General features: G+C 49.0%; 1 protein-coding gene across 2 annotated transcripts in view; it reads left to right on the forward strand.

Moving 5' to 3' along the window:
* ankfn1a (ankyrin repeat and fibronectin type III domain containing 1a) overlaps nucleotides 1-17,812 on the forward strand; it is an 85,352-nt gene that overhangs the window by 54,193 nt on the left and 13,347 nt on the right. For both annotated transcript variants that reach the window (XM_085169898.1, XM_085169899.1), the window contains exons 10-20: nucleotides 2,559-2,753; nucleotides 3,112-3,225; nucleotides 3,548-3,645; nucleotides 6,509-6,599; nucleotides 7,803-7,910; nucleotides 11,725-11,824; nucleotides 12,473-12,605; nucleotides 13,019-13,129; nucleotides 13,239-13,460; nucleotides 13,532-13,698; nucleotides 14,835-14,994. In XM_085169898.1, coding sequence (XP_085026024.1) covers nucleotides 2,559-2,753; nucleotides 3,112-3,225; nucleotides 3,548-3,645; nucleotides 6,509-6,599; nucleotides 7,803-7,910; nucleotides 11,725-11,824; nucleotides 12,473-12,605; nucleotides 13,019-13,129; nucleotides 13,239-13,460; nucleotides 13,532-13,698; nucleotides 14,835-14,994 — 1,499 coding nt within the window. The remainder of the gene's footprint in view (nucleotides 1-2,558; nucleotides 2,754-3,111; nucleotides 3,226-3,547; nucleotides 3,646-6,508; nucleotides 6,600-7,802; nucleotides 7,911-11,724; nucleotides 11,825-12,472; nucleotides 12,606-13,018; nucleotides 13,130-13,238; nucleotides 13,461-13,531; nucleotides 13,699-14,834; nucleotides 14,995-17,812) is intronic.

A 17,812-nucleotide genomic window follows, 5' to 3' on the forward strand; every position in this document is an offset into this window, starting at 1 on the left:
TGACCTGTGTCGAAGGCAGAGCTGGTCCACAAACAGCATCCTCACACAGGTGTTGCTGCTGTCCAGGTGTGTGAAGAGCTGTGGCGTCCTCTGTCCACCTGTTTGCCCTAAACTGTGTGGATCGAGGTCTGCAGCTGTGCGACATGATGAGCTGCTCAAACATTTGGTAGTTATGGTGGACGATGGTCATTCAAGCAGCTCGCCGTGTTCTTGGGCCCTGGAACGATGGCGGCTCACAGGCAGGATGGTGCTACAGACTGCAGCAGTGAGAGGTTGGAGATGGTGGTGAAGACCTCTGCCACTCCACCAGCTACACCGTCAGGACCAGCAGATTAGACTGCTCCAACAGGAAACGCACGATGAAGCCCTCACACTCATCGTCAGCGAGCACTGTTGGCACTAAAAACACAGTTCGTGGTGTTTTTAACCAAAGTGTCTTAAGAAGTAAGTCATGACGCTTTGTTGCTCTGCTGCTGAAGGTCAGCGGTTTCCAGTTTGTTTACTGTGAGATTGTTCTAGAAACCCTCTCATATATTTACAGGGACATGATCTCACAGTGATCCACATCACAGTGATCTACAGCACAGTGACGTAGATCACTGTGACGTAGATCACAGTGATCTACGTCACAGTGATCTACGTCACAGTGATCTACTCTCGCAGATTTAAACAAGTGTAGCGTCGTCCTGCTGAAGAATATGACACTGCTGGGTTGTCTGGTTACCATAGTAACTGGTTTGTTGTAGCTACTAGTGACAGAACCAATAACTCTGAGAGAATCGTGAGCATAGACGCTGACGTTGATCTCGTGTTAGCTGCAGGAAACAGCAGGTGTCCCCGTGTGGAGCCCTGTGGTGCACCACACAGAACAAGCTGCTTGTTATTGTCTCTGTTCCACTTTGATCTCAAACAGACACAAACTCATTCAGCTGGTGTCGCTCATCAGTTTTGGACACATTGAATCATTGTTGCAGAGTCGTTACTGTCGGACATCTTTGAAGTCCGTTTGTGCCTCGGTGGGCTGTAGCGTAAATCCTCGTTCACGTGGACACAGCCACGCTCCCTGTCTGATGATGGACTTCCTGCTCTTTGCTCTCATCAGCCTGTCCTGTCAGAGTGTTACAGTTTCGGGGCTGAAAGCGTGACATAATTCTGTGCTCGGGTAATTACAGCGTAAATCATCCTCGGCTGTGTTTCTTAAGTTGGTTTGTTGTGCAGACTTCAGAACGACAGCAGCTGAAACTCTTCACGGGCTCGTTTTACTCGCTTTCATAACGTCTCTGCATGCAGCAGGTTAGACTGAGACACAGTGTGTGAGGGTGTTCTTGTTTGCTGCTTGTTTATGCTGCTGTCACGGTCCGTGACTGAGGACTGGACGGCAGCGAGCGGCGTCGCAGTAAAGCGGCGGTGTTTGGGCGGGCTGGCGGAGCGTTTCACCGTGACAAATGTGGAGGAACACACACAGCGCTGTGCTGCTGATGAATGCACCGTCAGACTTCATGCCACGGCTCTGCTGTCACGCTTCACTCGGGCGGAGGGGAAACATCCGTCAGAGCAGGAAAAAGAAATGTTTCCATCCTCAGAGGCTCCGTCCACGCACGACGCTCGTCTCCTAAAAACATGCCCGTCACTGTTTCTGAGTGATGATGATGATGCTGATGCATCCTCGGGCTCTGGAACCAGATCCTGGACAGATCAAACCCATCTGTCAGCTTTCATTAGGACCTGATTTTCACTGGTTTTATAACTGTGCAAAAATCTCACCTCTCATTTCTGTGTGTTGTGCTTCCAAGGAGACAGACTTTCTTACATGTTGTAAAGTGCTCGCGAGCAGCAGATCTGTTGTTTGTGAAGGTTCTCAGTCATCGTAGTCTAAGGAGCTTGGACAGAAAAGCGTCTCATCCTAAGATCTCAGAGGTTTTCTTCCTTGCTGCTTTTCCTCTCGTGTTCAGTGTTTCATGAATGCTTTTGTTTGTTAAGCCTCTGAACTCTGACCTATGACTTTTGCACAGCCGGTTGAAAACCCCGCCCTGTGCTGGACTCTCCAGTTGCTTTGTTTCATCGTCAGCTCCTTGTGAAGTTATTTTTATACGACTGATTTCTTGGTGCTGAATACGAGGAGCTAAAACACACCGCAGCACAGACATCCAGCACAGACGCTTTAATGACAGACCTGACGATCGATCAGAGAAAGTTTTCTCTGCACCTTTGGTCCGTCTGCGCTCGCTCAGTTTCCGTGTTTGGTTTTCTCTGCGTCTCCTTTTGTCTGCCTGTGAAGACGAGGCCTTGACACAGACGAACTCCACCTCCTCCACAGCTGCTTTTCTCCCACTAGCAGGAGACACGACTCCACATTCAGCCCACGGAGCGAGAAAGCCAAACACGCTCGTCTGAGCTGTAATCAAACGCTCGCAGGTAGTCGTCGTTCAGCAGGTAGCGCGTCCACAAACGTCTGACTGTGGCGATGGGTGCAGCAGGTGGAGGTTTGTGTGAAGCACAGATAAAAGCAGAAAGCTGCAGTTTGCTGTTTGTAACCAGCTGCTGTGTTTCTCCTGCAGTCGTGAGCGTGGAGAGTCGCGAGGCTCACCTCAACGCGCTGGTGCTGGAGGCGGAGCGGCGGGCGGTCGACCTGGCGGCGCAGGCTCAGAGGGACGGCCTCTCGCTGGAGGCCTGCCACAAAGACAAACAGCTGAGGGCGTGGGAGTGGAGGTGCAAGCTGTACAAACGCATGAGGACGGGCTTCCAGCACGCACGTGAGTCCGCACGCCGCCCACCTTAGTGTGCATTTCCTGCCGTCGCTTCCTGTGTGTGTGGCCTGGCGGGGACATGCGTGACCTCGGAGCGCAGTACACGTTCAGCTTCCTGTCAACATTAGAGCTGCTACACCCAGAGGGGGCGGGGTTTACACGACCAGCAAACAGAAAGGTTGCGATCGAGACGTGAACGTGTGCGGTGAACTCACGGTCTCTGCTCCGGCTTCACACAGCGACCAATCACACCTGCTAAAGACGTCAGGCAGGGAACAGGAAGTCAATCACATGTTGCCATAGTTACCTGGAAAACAGTCAGAGCCACACACACACACACCCTCCTCTCTGTGCCCCTGCTCAGGTACCCCGGAGGCCCCGTCCATGGTTCGACTGAGCGTGAGCAGTAGCAGCACGCTGACCGTCACCTTCCAGGAGCCGCAGTGTCTCAACTCCACTGTGGTGACCAAGTACAGAGGTGAACACACACATGTGCACACACACATGTGCACACAGGCTCCTGTCTGAGACTAAAAGGTCAAAGGTCAGGCCATCATTTACGTTCGATGTTCGAGGTGAAGCTTCGACTGAAGACTTCCTGTTGGGTCTGCAAACCTGAGACGACCACAACAATAAACTAACACTCTCTGCGTTAATTTACAGGTTTACTTCACGGTTAAACTCTGAAGCTTCAGATTTATTCTCAGATGATGCCTCAGGTTGTCGTGGTTACAGGGAGGAACAGGAAGTGGTGCTCAGAGGTGAGGAGGCTAACGTTGTGTCTGTCGACGTGTTCACAGTGGAATGGAGCTGCCTGAAGGACTTCTCGCTGCTCGCCGGAGAGACGGTGTTGGATAACCTGCAGAGCCTCAAGTGCACCATCAGCAGCCTCACCACGGTAACAAGAGCATCCCTCCTCCGCACATCCACCCGACTGCTGCTGCTTTAGTTCACAGTTTCAGGAAAAGGAGTTTCTGTCACGATGAAGCTGCTGTCGGTCTGTCGTTTGTCCGCTCGCTGTGATGCACGTGTGCGTTTGCAGCAGGCGGGTGATTTCGGACCTCGTGATGTCATTGCGCGGTCCCTGCGTTGTGCGTTGGCTGATTGGCGTCTGTGATGCAGACTTGTTTTCACTGTGCTGCACACACCGAACCACAGCTGCTGTCATTTAGAGCAGCGAGCGGCGTTCACAAACTTCCCTGAACAAGAGAACGCGCTGAAACGCCGGAGACGCTCCGAGGGCGAATAACGAGCCGCGAGGCTCTCGGACGCCACAGCTCTCATTTACATACTGAATTCATCGAGTCGGGCCGAGCCGCACGAGGAGCTCGGAGGCCTTTAAGTACTCGGCTGACCTGGAAGGATTAGACCTGCAGGGCACACATGGGGGGCCACGGGGGGCCACGGGGGGGCTGTTTGTGTAGGTGGAAGAAAGGCTGAAGCTGCGAGCAGCTGTGACAGGAACACAGCACAGGTGAAGGTGGTGCAGGTGGTGTTTTTGTAGCCAGGGAGCAAAGTGAAGGTAGGGAGCTAATGAGAGCTGATAATATCTCAGCACATGGCGTTAAAAACGTTTTATTAGACAGACACAGCAGGAACAGCAGGAACAGCAGCGACAGCAGCGACAGCAGGAGGACGTTTGAACTCCTGGAAAAAGATTTTTAACGTTTATCAAACGTTATAAATCCGACAAACGTCGGTGGAGGCCAGTCTCACAGGCCTGCACAGGGAAATGTTCCTCTGCTGGGTGCTAGCATCAAACTGGCTGCAAAGAGGTATGAGAAGCTCTGAGGGGTGCTGCCTGCTGAGGGTGGGGCCTGCTGAGGGGAGGGGCCTGCTGAGAGGAGGGGCCTGCTGAGGGGTGGGGCCGAGTTTAAAGAAACCCGTTTAACCCTTTAAAGCCGTCAGAGCAGCACGCTCTGTTTTGCGTAACTATTTTTAAATCCCGGTAGCTCTGCAACCACGTAAGCTAGCGCAATAATTTTTTTTGCATATGAAACCGGAGGAGTTGTACTTACATCTTATGCCATCAGCTTGTCCTCGGTCACAGTTTCCTTCCACATATAGCTTTGCAAAAACTGCATAAAAAGCACTTGCAGCAACAAAAACATAATATTCCAGAAACAGGCTTTGCTGATCCGATCAGCTGTTTGTAACACTTCCTACGTCCATCAGCACAAACTATCGCATGTCCGCCATGACCTGCCGAAACCGGAAGTGACGTCATTTTGCGGAAATGTAGTTTTTTACCATCCGGGCCTCATGAGCCTATACTGGTGTTTTTAAAAGTTATGTTTGACTTCATGAGTTTCTGTGTGGTTTCTGGGATGCTTAGGACTCATATTGCACTGCTGGAAATAGTTTATTTTGATGCATATGCTGCTTTTTTGCAAATTTGCACTATAATATTTATTTTCGTTTTTCCTGCAGTGTATAAAAATTGGTGTATCTCAAAAATAAAACTATGAAGACACTCAAAATAAATTTCCTGTGGTGGGAAACTATTTTGTGAAACTTTTTTGTATTTACAGTTTTGAGGGATAAGCCTCTTAAATTTCTCTAACTAGAAATATATGTTAAAAAAACAAAAACGATTTTCAATTTTTTTTGTAGTTTATTGCACTTTTATGTAATGTCTATGCACTTAATGCAGACATATTATTAAAATCTAGGCTGTAATGGTTGTATTCATGTATATCAACTTGAAATGCTCCCAAAAATGGCTCCACAGCATGTAAACATATAATATAAGCTCTGGCGAACTTGGTTCTATGGTAGGTCTTAAAGGGTTAAAGCAACCTGTTTAAAGAAACCTGAGTGATATTGGGTTAAAGTCATAAGTTTGATTTAACGGAGGCTCCGTCGTTCGGTTTCAGGGATAGAGGCCGCTGTCGGTGAAAAAGCTGCACCCTGCTCTGATTGGATGAGGTCAGCTGATTCAGTGCGAGCCTGGAAGCAAACGTGTTGCTCGGGTGGAGTCGACTGCTCCTCTTACAGCTCAGCTGTATGTTTTCTGTGGAGACGTTTCTTGTCCTCGTTACGTTGGCTGAAGGCGAGCAGTCGGCTGTTGATGATGATGATGATGATGGTTTCTGCAGACCTCCTCTGAGCTGCTGTCTGTGCGGATGAACAGAAGGGGGCGGAGCACACAGGCTCGAGGGGCTCCAATTAAAACCCAAATCGAACCGAGCAGCAGAGTGACATTTGAAAGGAAATTTCCTGAAATGTTAAAGCACTTACACTTTCATGAACTTTTACAGCAGCAAAGGTTTGTTTCCACAAAGTGTCCTGATGATATAAAGCAGTAAAAATTACTGTCAGAGTTTGTTGAGTTTTTTTCCAAGGACAGGCTGCCAGAGAAAATAAAGAAACCTCTTCAAACCTTTAGAAAACTTTTTTCAGACGTGCACGTCGGAAATGTTCCAGCTTTAAAAGCATGAATAAGCAGACGAATGAGTTTGGTGAAAAGCTGCGCAGACGCTTTCGCAGCACTCAACACGACCTCAGTGGGAGCTCAAAGTCATCACATCAACCGACGTCTGAGGGATGAAAAGCGAGAAACAGCTCAGTCTGTCCTGACACATTAATAACAGGAGGCAGGATAAAAAGACAAAAGTATGTGGACACATTAAAGGGTAGAATGCTGGTTTCCTACAGTGGAAGCGTCCACATACTTTTGTTGATGCCGTTATTTTCACCAGAAGTGATTTGTTTCCTCCAAACTCGCCTCTTCACTCTAACAGATGGTTTCTACTTTTCAGGGTCGGCTCTACTACGTTCGAGTGTCGGCCTATAACATGAAGGGCTGGGGTCCGCCCGCCTCCTCCCTCCCTCCGTCTGCAGCTCCATCCAGTAAGTTCTCTCCATATTTTCCATTAACCTCACCATCTCAGCAGCTCGCCGCTTTTCTGTGACTCTGGAGTTTAACCTCTTTGTGCAGCAGCTGTTTCAGCCTGGTTTATATTCCTCTGCTGAATAATGCATCATGTAAATGTTACAGAGCCACTGTTGCAGGCCTGCAGAGAACAGATTGACGTGGTGGGGTACATTGGTTTGTTGCAGTCGGGTTAGATATGACGGTGGAGGACATGTTTCATGTGAGGCTGCAGATATTTCGCCACCTGTGGGTTTAGAATGACTTGTAGCTCCTCCCACAAACAACAGTAACAGATTACTTTCTCCAGGGAGTAACTAGATGCTGATATACGTGTAGGAGGCTTAAAGGTGGGATCGGTTGAAACTACTCACTCGCTCATTTGTTACATCTTTGGAGAGTTTGTGATGAGCTTAAAGATGTGAGATTCCAACGATGAAAGAACGAGGAGATTGTTAGCAGACGATGTGATGTTGTTGGTGACCAGAGGACCTCAGAGACGCTCACAGGGCCACGTGGACTCTTCGGCTGAACTTTGACCTGCAGTCAGAGGCCGGGGACAACCTGCAGGGATCAAGGAAAACCGAACGAAGGATCAGCCGTCAGCAGAGCCGGCGTGACGTGTGACAAAGCACAAACACATGAGTCTGAATGTTGTCACATAAAACAGGAAGTTTGTGTGAACCTGCAGGGTCTGTTCCCGTGGTCGAGGCTGAAGTGTGCGTCTGCTGTGAATCATGTGAACATCCTGTTCTGACGTCCTCGGGTCAGGAAAATCGATTTCATCGCTCTGTCACGACTCGCTTTCTGTTTTCCTGCACATCGGAGCTTCAGCCTTGAGCTGTGTGTGTGTGTGTGTGTGTGTGTGTCAGAAGCAGAAAGTGTGTGGGTGTTTGTTTTAAACAGTGAAAGCACGACTGCACCTCTACAGATGCTTGACATCCATTAGTTCTTTCTGCAGCTTCACACAAACAGACTTTGGAGCCGTTCTTGTTCTCCTGTCTCTGCTCTGTTAGACTTTTGTTTTTCTGTGAACGACATTTCAAAGTTGTCTGAGTCTGCACTGACATGAGAACAGCAGGTAGGAGCTGCACCTGAGTCCACGCTGACACGTTACAACGTCAGAGGCGGACTGGAGCTCTCGCAGATTCGCTTCATTTGTCCTGTGCTTCCTTGTCCAGATTGGCGGGAGAGCGATGGCCGGGAACCCAGGAGGCGGGGCCACATCGAGGCCATGGAGCGTCTGCTGCAGCAGGTCCGAGCGACTCACACACACTACTGCTGTGGAGGTGAGTGTCGGCGGGCTCGTGGCGATGGCCTTCACCACAATGAACATTTTTTGTTACGTTTTCATCCTTTAGATATAACTTTTAACACAACTGTGTTAAAAAGGCGGTTTGTGACATCAGCGGGAGTTTGAATCCCACTGATGTCACAAACCTCAGCGCTCATGAAGCCCCGCACATCTGTGGAGACGTGGAAACGTCCACGGAGTCAAACCGACAACCGATTAGCTGCTCTTCCTCCTGAGACACAGCCGGGCTGGTCGATGCTAACGCCGACGGTGTGTGTGTGTGTGTGTGTGTGTGTGTCTGTGTGTGTGTGTGTGTGTGTGTGTCTGTGTGTGTGTGCGTGTGTGTGTGTCTGTGTGTGTGTGTGTGTGTGTGAGTCTGTGTGTGTGTGCGTGTGTGTGTGTCTGTGTGTGTGTGTGTGTGTCTGTGTGTGTGTCTGTGTGTGTGTGTGTGTGTGTGTCTGTGTGTCTGTGTGTTTGTGTGTGTGTGTGTGTCTGTGTGTGTGTGTGTCTGTGTGTGTGTGTGTGTGTCTGTGTGTGTGTGTGTGTGTGTCTGTGTGTGTGTGTGTGTGTGTGAGTCTGTGTGTGTGTGTGTGTGTGCGTGTGTGTGTCTGTGTGTGTCTGTGTGTGTGTGTGTGTGTGTGTCTGTGTGTCTGTGTGTGTTTGTGTGTGTGTGTGTGTCTGTGTGTGTGTGTGTGTGTGTGTCTGTGTGTGTGTGTGTGTGTGTGTGTCTGTGTGTGTGTCTGTGTGTGTGTCTGTGTGTGTGTCTGTGTGTCTGTGTGTGTGTGCGTGTATCTCTGTGTGTGTGTGTGTGTGTCTGTGTGTGTGTGTGTGTGTGTGTGTGTCTGTGTGTGTCTCTGTGTGTGTGTGTGTGTGTCTGTGTGTGTGTGTGTGTGTGTGTGTCTGTGTGTGTCTCTGTGTGTGTGTGTGTCTGTGTGTGTCTGTGTGTGTGTGTGTGTGTCTGTGTGTGTCTGTGTGTGTGTGTGTGTGTGTGTCTGTGTGTGTGTGTGTGTGTGTGTGTCTGTGTGTGTGTGTGTCTGTGTGTGTCTCTGTGTGTGTGTCTGTGTGTGTCTGTGTGTGTCTCTGTGTGTGTGTGTCTGTGTGTGTCTCTGTGTGTGTCTGTGTCTGTGTGTGTCTGTGTGTGTGTGTGTGTCTGTGTGTGTCTGTGTGTGTCTCTGTGTGTGTGTGTGTCTGTGTGTCTGTGTGTGTCTGTGTGTGTGTGTGTGTGTGTGTGTCTGTGTGTGTCTCTGTGTGTGTCTGTGTCTGTGTGTGTCTGTGTGTGTGTGTGTGTCTGTGTGTGTCTGTGTGTGTCTCTGTGTGTGTGTGTGTCTGTGTGTGTGTGTGTGTCTGTGTGTGTCTGTGTGTGTGTGTGTGTCTGTGTGTGTGTGTGTGTGTGTCTCTGTGTGTGTGTGTGTGTGTGTGTGTGTGTGTCTGTGTGTGTGTCATCAACCCTCAGCGTGCCCGCCGTCACCGTGAGGTCATGAGGCCGTGTAAACACGTTTGTCCCCGCCACACGAGTAATCCCTGCTCACACAGGCGGCGGCGTTCGCCCGCACGCCCGGAGCTTTCTCTGCGGCGGCCTCGGTGATGAAGGACACTCCGTGTAAGTCTGTTACATCCACAGAAACGTGCACGCTGTGACCTTCTCAGAGTGGCGTGGAAACGGGATCGATTCAGATCAGATTAAGAGTCGCTGCTGTTTGATCACGTGACGGCGTGGAGACCTGACTGTGATTCAGCCGCTGCACAAACCCACTCATGAGACACTTTAACCACAGATCAAATGTGAGCTCACGGAGCTGATGTTTGTTTCACTACGAAAGAAACTGAGTGTAGTTGTTCTGATGAGCAGTGCAGAGGAAACCCAGACACGAGTGAAGACAGCGACATCACAAAGTCGTGTGTTCGTTTTAGCTTCTGCTGCCATTACTTTGACTTTACTGCTGCAGAAATACACGTGGGTCAGTCTGCAGACACAAACATGCAAACAAACGCAGATTCATCTTTACTCTCACGTCTGTCTGAGCAGACCCAGGAAAAACTGTTTGTTCACAGACGCAGAGTGAGCTCTGTACAAAGAGGCGGAGTCGGGGTTTCAGAGATGCACGGGAGGCAGGGCAGAGGGACTCGCGATCATCGATCCACACACCGCGCTTCGTCCACGCTGACAAACACTCGGGAATCAGGCGAGAGACACCAGGACGAGGTCACAGCTACACTGACGTGAGGCGTGCAAGCGTCCAGTGACGAGACGCTCTGAGCCGCTGTTTAAATAGTGGAGAGACAGGATAAAAGCCGCAGGTGAGGGATCGTTTGCAGGTGCGTGGGCCAGAGGCGGAGCCCACAGAGAGCTCCGCCCAGACAGGGCGGAGACAGGAGAGGAACAACGAAACCGTGTGTCCCGACCGGGCACCATCGTGACACCATCTGAGCAGATATCAGTTTATCAGTGTTTTAATCACATCGTCATCGTCACTGCAGGAGGCCTTCATCTGTCTCCTCTTCCTCGTCTCATTCACTTCGCTGGCTGTTGTCTCAGAAGCCGTTCACCGCTGTAATAATTGAAAGGTCAGAACTCTCCCCGTCCTCCTCTCTGACAGATGGAAAGGTGGACGCCTCATTAAACGACTCGTTTGCAGCGCTCTCCAACAAAACTGTTTATTCAGCATGGCGTGCGAGCTCTTGTCACATCATCCAGTGTCAGAGCCGGTTAGCTCGGCGCTCACGCACACAGAGACCTGCTAAAGTCGTCAGGTTCCCTCTGACAGACTCGGAAAAAGGCCAATTTTCCAAGCGCGAGAGCAGCTGGACAAAAGGCGCTCCGATAAAACGAGCTGTAATTACAGCTTTTAACGAGCAAACAGCAATTTCACGGAGAGATAGAAACCCAAAGCCTTAATTCACCTCGTCAAACCCAACAGAGGAACAACAGCAGCACGTGAGGAGAGAGAGCAGCAGAAGATGGTGGTGTAGGCGCCGGGATCGCGATGTTCCCTCGTCTCTGAGATCCTGAGCAGACAACAACACAGCGAATCATTAAACACGATGCAGGTTGTTTTGTGTAAGCTGATTTGTTTGCAGCAATATTAACGTGCTTATAAAAACAGTGAGCGTTCATGGCCTGCAGGGGGCGACCTGCCTCGGTCACCTGACGTGCAGGTAGTTACAGATTCATGTGAGCGTCGTGTGTTTCAGACGCTGCTTCAGTTGGAGCTGAAACTCTCACAGCTGCACAGATGTTGCTCCTTAAAGTCGTTTCATATGTTAAACCAACATGTTTTTATTAAAAGGCTTTAGAGCACCAGCACACGAGGACGCTGTGACTATGGTGATGTCGCTGTGCGCTGCTTTTCTGTTGGGAAGGGGTCAGAGGTCACGGGATCGACGATCTGTTTTTCCTCCACCGTGCATCTCGGCTCGTTCCCCTGGCGGTCTGCGGCCGGCTCCTGTCGGCTCCACGTCTGACGTCTGTTTACAGGACGGTAATTACGTGATGCTTAATTAGCTGCAGTCAAAGGGGCGCTGCGGTCTGGAGATTGGCATCACTGAGCGGCCGGTCGGCGTCCTCGCGAGGACGGCCGGAGGGAGGACGCGAGGGAAAGGAGATAGACAGCCGAGCGAGTGAAGGAGATAAGATTGAGTCGGCAGCGTGGGAGAGACGCTCGACCCCGCTGACCCAAAAACAAACATTTAGACTGAAGCTGGAAAAAGCTGCAGTTTTAACTTGTTTTCTTCTTCTCTCGTCTCTTTGTTCAGATGCCTCGAAGCTGCAGTTTTAACTAGTTTTCTTCTTCTCTCGTCTCTTTGTTCAGATGCCTCGAAGCTGCAGAACCCCAGCAGGAAGCAGTCTGTCTCCAGAAGTCTGAAACATCTCTTCAACTCCTCCAACAAGTTTGTAAAGACACTGAAAAGGTCAGCTTCTCCACCACGCGCCTGAGCACGCTCTCGCTGTCACTGTAACCTTCTAGGCTTCCTGTTCTTGTGGCTCCAGCTTCATGTTCATTGGTTTAGGTGTGGCGGGGGGGAATTCCCACCTCGATGTTTTAGTGGAAATATGTGGATGCAGTTCCCATGGGAACCAGCTCAGTCTTGGTGGATGCTGCAGATCCTCCCACAGACACTGATGTCAGGCTCGTGCTGCCCTGCTGGCATCAACAGCATCAGCCTTTTCCATGAAATCCGTGGAAGTAGTTCTCCTGGGTGGAATTTCCTGTGGTAGTCCTGCAGTGACATCAGTGGCTCCAACTCGGCGCCTGAGCTTTTCAGGACTGCTGATCTTTCTTATTTAAAAGTCTCTGATTGGTTTCAGTGACTCACACCACAGCATAAAGTTGTTTCAGGAAGTTGAAGCCGCTGATGTCAGAGCGATGATGGACCAGGAAGCAGAGACGACGTTTTCCAGACGCAGGAAACAGAATAACAAACATCTTTATCCTGATTTAACTCAGTAAACTAATAAAATGATCGTTTTTCAGACCGAATCTGATTAACCTGTAAAGTGTATCATTAAGCACGCTAACCTTCCTCTCTATTCACCTGTGTGCACCCTCCTGTGTGCAGGGGGATCTACCTGGCGGCCGTGTTCTACCATAAGGACAGTTTACTGGTGACGGCCGAGGAGCAGATCCCCATCGTGGAGGTCGATGACTCGTACAGCAGCTCGCTCATGCAGGACTTCCTGTGGTTCACAAAGGTACACAAATAAAACCTTCTCCTCATCATCTTCGTCATCATCGTCGTCTGTGGGTCAGCTTTGAATGAGCCCTCTGCTCCTCACACCCTTTCCTCTCATCATGTGTCGTATTTATTTCTGCTGCTGGATGTCTTTTATTCCCAGCAGGCAGCTGGTTTGGTTCACGTCTTGTTGCAGGGGTTTGGTCTCCCTGCAGCCTCTCTGTGCTCCCACACGTCTCTGTTTCTAAAGACTTCTGTAGGGAAGCTGCCAGTGTGACCAGTGTGACCAGTGTGTGCGAGCTGGAGTCATACTGGCTGCTTCAGCCCTCAGCAGCTTTTGCTTGGTTGCAGTAGGAGGGTGGAGGAGGAACGGTTAATGGACAGTTTTCACACGGTGTGTCTCTGATGTCAACTTCCTGTTTGTGTCTGCAGCTGTCCTGCATGTGGGAGGACGTCCGGTGGCTGAGACAGAGCATGTCGGTGTCCATGTCGTCGTCCTCCACCCTGCAGGCCAGGCACAAGATGCTCACCGCCGCCGGCCAGCTGCAGGTCAGGAAACCGACCAATCAGCTTCAGTGAAAACCGAACCGACGTCCGACAGGCCGAGCGTCTCCGCCTCAGACCTGTAACCTGTAATGTTTACCTGCTCCACCTGCAGAACCTCCTGGGAACCCACAACCTGGGTCGGGTCCACTACGAGCCCATCAAGGATCGCCATGGCAACGTGCTGCTGGTGACGATCCGCGACACGGAGAGCCAGCACTCGCTGTTCAGCGGGAAGTGGATGCAGGTGACCAAACTGCAGAGCCAGAGGAAGTCTCTGTCCACGCCCGAGGAGCCCTACGCCCTCGACATCCTCATCATCACCATACAGGTGAGGCGCAGGCGAGTGAAGTCACCTGACAGGAAGTCCTGATTTAACCCGTTTCTGTTTCTGCCCTTCAGGACATTTTGGCGTACCAGCGGCGCAGCACCCACCGGCTCGCCCCCGGACTCTACCTGGGCTACCTGAAGCTCAGCAGCTCCGTGGACCAGATCAAGGTCCTGGTGTCCCAGCGGACCCCCAACATGCTCTGCCACGCCCGCGTACGGGACAACGCCAACGTGTCCAGGTACGCCTACCTCAGTGCTGAGTAACAGCTGCAGTGAGACGAGGGTGGGAGGCGGGGTCAGCGCTCTCAGGAGCTGAGAGGAGGGGGAAGGTTTCCACGCTGTTTCGTGTCAGTGAGGTCGCTCGCTCTCAGACTGCGGGGTTTTGAATGGCGAGCTCTGTTTGGTGCTGTTTCCATGTGAAATGTAGAACGCTGGTTTGTTCCTGCAGCAGCACACGTGGCTCAAAGGAGGTTCCTCTGCAGGGCGGCTGGGTTGACAGCTGCCTGTGGCGGGTTGGAAAACCGGATTTCCTGGTTGATCCAGAACACGCTGGGGGAATACCTCATCTGGCCTGCCAGCACCTTGGAATCGTCTGGGAATATCTGGAAAGTTTTGCTGGCAGAATGGGCGTGTGCAGCTCCCTCATTAGTCACCAGGGTAACTGGACTTAAACAGAGGAAGAAACAAAGGACTAAAAAGGAAGCAAGTAACAAAGAGACTGAAGAAGAGAAGAAATGGACGAAGAAAAACAGGAAGAAGGGAACCAATGAAGGAAGAAGTGAACCAATGAAGGAAGAAGGGAACCAATGAAGGAAGAAGTGAACCAATGAAGGAAGAAGGGAACCAATGAAGGAAGAAGTGAAGAACCTTTACAAAGAAATAAAAGAAAAAATAAGAAACGAAGCTATTATAGAAAAATGTCGACAAACATGGAAGATGCAAACACAGCAAGCAGGAAGCAAGGAAAGAAGAGTCTAACAAGCTAGACTCTTCTGAGCAAACCAACGAAGGAGGGAACTAACGATGAGGGAACCGACTTGAATCTCGCCGCGTTGCCTCGTGAAGCTCCAGCACCAGATGTTCCCGCTGTGAGCTAAAGTCAGTCTGAGATGTTCGGAGCGTCCTCGCTTGCTCTGATCGAGGATCAACATCGTATTCCTGCCTCGGCAGCTCGGCGTGGTCGAAGAACGGAAGAAACGGGAGAGAAAAAAGCTGCTGCTGTGTTTTTGAGCGCGTGAGGCGGCGTGCAGATGAAGCTCGTGTTGATTTGTCGGTTTCGGTTAGCCGAGGCGAGCAGAGACCCCGCCCTGCGGTCCGCAGGAAGTCTCTGACAGCATCAGTGACCCGCCTCTGTCTGTGTGTGCTGTCCAATCAGAGAGGAGTGGGACTGGATCCAGACGCTGGCAGCTGCAGAGGAGAAGGAGGACGGCCAGGAGGCGGAGCCCCGGGCAGAAAGCCACGCCCCTTTACTGTACTATGAGCTGCAGACGGCCATCAAGTCCCTGCTGAAACACATCAACCTACCTCTGCACCAGGTACGCACACCTCACACACTTACTGTACTTACATTACTCTGCACTTACATTACTCTGCACTTACATTACTCTGCACTTATATTACTCTGCACTTACATTACTCTGCACTTACATTACTCTGCACTTATATTACTCTGCACTTATATTACTCTGCACTTACATTACTCTGTACTTATATTACTCTGCACTTACATTACTCTGCACTTACATTACTCTGCACTTACATTACTCTGCACTTATATTACTCTGCACTTATATTACTCTGCACTTACATTACTCTGCACTTATATTACTCTGCACTTATATTACTCTGCACTTACATTACTCTGCACTTATATTACTCTGCACTTACATTACTCTGCACTTACATTACTCTGCACTTATATTACTCTGCACTTATATTACTCTGCACTTATATTACTCTGTACTTATATTACTCTGCACTTACATTACTCTGCACTTACATTACTCTGCACTTATATTACTCTGCACTTATATTACTCTGTACTTATATTACTCTGTACTTATATTACTCTGCACTTACATTACTCTGCACTTACATTACTCTGCACTTATATTACTCTGCACTTACATTACTCTGCACTTACATTACTCTGCACTTATATTACTCTGCACTTATATTACTCTGTACTTATATTACTCTGTACTTATATTACTCTGCACTTATATTACTCTGCACTTACATTACTCTGCACTTATATTACTCTGCACTTACATTACTCTGTACTTATATTACTCTGTACTTATATTACTCTGCACTTACATTACTCTGCACTTATATTACTCTGCACTTATATTACTCTGCACTTATATTACTCTGCACTTACATTACTCTGCACTTACATTACTCTGTACTTACATTACTCTGCACTTACATTACTCTGCACTTATATTACTCTGCACTTACATTACTCTGCACTTACATTACTCTGTACTTATATTACTCTGCACTTACATTACTCTGTACTTATATTACTCTGCACTTACATTACTCTGTACTTATATTACTCTGCACTTATATTACTCTGCACTTATATTACTCTGCACTTATATTACTCTGCACTTATATTACTCTGCACTTACATTACTCTGTACTTACATTACTCTGCACTTACATTACTCTGCACTTACATTACTCTGCACTTATATTACTCTGCACTTATATTACTCTGTACTTATATTACTCTGTACTTATATTACTCTGCACTTACATTACTCTGTACTTACATTACTCTGCACTTACATTACTCTGCACTTACATTACTCTGCACTTACATTACTCTGCACTTATATTACTCTGCACTTATATTACTCTGCACTTACATTACTCTGCACTTACATTACTCTGCACTTACATTACTCTGCACTTACATTACTCTGCACTTATATTACTCTGCACTTACATTACTCTGCACTTACATTACTCTGTACTTACATTACTCTGTACTTATATTACTCTGCACTTATATTACTCTGCACTTATATTACTCTGCACTTATATTACTCTGCACTTACATTACTCTGCACTTACATTACTCTGCACTTATATTACTCTGCACTTACATTACTCTGCACTTACATTACTCTGCACTTATATTACTCTGTACTTACATTACTCTGCACTTATATTACTCTGCACTTACATTACTCTGTACTTATATTACTCTGCACTTATATTACTCTGCACTTATATTACTCTGCACTTATATTACTCTGCACTTATATTACTCTGCACTTACATTGTCGGTGGCGCTGTCACTTGGTGTTCGCTCGCTCGCTCTGTGGTATAGTATCGCTTCCTGTTCCTGCTCAAACACAGTGGTGTTTCTGAGTAGCTTATTTGCTTAGCAGTTTAATTAACAACTTTTAAATACATTCTTTTTTCACAGTATAATCTTCACGTGCTTCATCCGAAGCACACTTTCTGTGTACTCACTACCTAATTTATAGTATTCACTCACTGTCTCTGTACTGTTTCGCTAGCTTAGCTCGTAGCCGACCCGTTAGCACCATGGCTACTTCACCTGTCCCTTCTGCACTTTCTTGCTCATTGTGTCAGATGTTTAGTTACTCCTCGGCCTCCTTTAGCAGTAATGATATCTGTAACAAATGTAGCATATTTGCAGCTCTGGAGGCCAGGATTACTGAATTGGAGACTCGGCTTTGCACCCTGCTCTCACCCTTAGCTAGCCAGGCCCCTGTAGCTGGTGCAGCCGAAGATAGCGTAGGCCCCGCTAGCTGTTCCCCGGCAGACCCCAAGCAGCTGGGGAAAGGCTGGGTAACGGTGAGAAGGAAGCGTAGTCCTAAACAGAAGCCCCAGGTACACCACCAACCCGTTCATGTGTCTAACCGTTTTTCCCCACTCGGTGACACACCCGCCGGGGGTCAAACTCTGGTAATTGGTGACTCTGTTCTCAGACATGTGAAGCTAGAGACACCGGCAACCATAGTCAATTGTCTTCCAGGGGCCAGAGCAGGCGACATTGAAGGAAATTTAAAACTGCTGGCTAAGGGTAAACGTAAATTCAATAAAATCATAATTCACGTCGGCAGTAATGACACCCGGTTACGCCAATCGGAGGTCACTAAAATCAATATTGAATCGGTGTGTAACTTTGCCAAAACAATGTCGGACTCTGTAGTTTTCTCTGGTCCCCTCCCCAATCAGACCAGGAGTGACATGTTTAGCCGCATGTTCTCCTTAAATTGCTGGCTGTCTGAGTGGTGTCCCAGAAACGATGTGGGCTTCATAGATAATTGGCAAACCTTCTGGAGGAAACCTGGTCTTGTTAGGAGA

Source organism: Neolamprologus multifasciatus, chromosome 8 (assembly GCF_963576455.1).
Source record: "Neolamprologus multifasciatus chromosome 8, fNeoMul1.2, whole genome shotgun sequence".
Classification (NCBI taxonomy): domain Eukaryota; kingdom Metazoa; phylum Chordata; class Actinopteri; order Cichliformes; family Cichlidae; genus Neolamprologus; species Neolamprologus multifasciatus.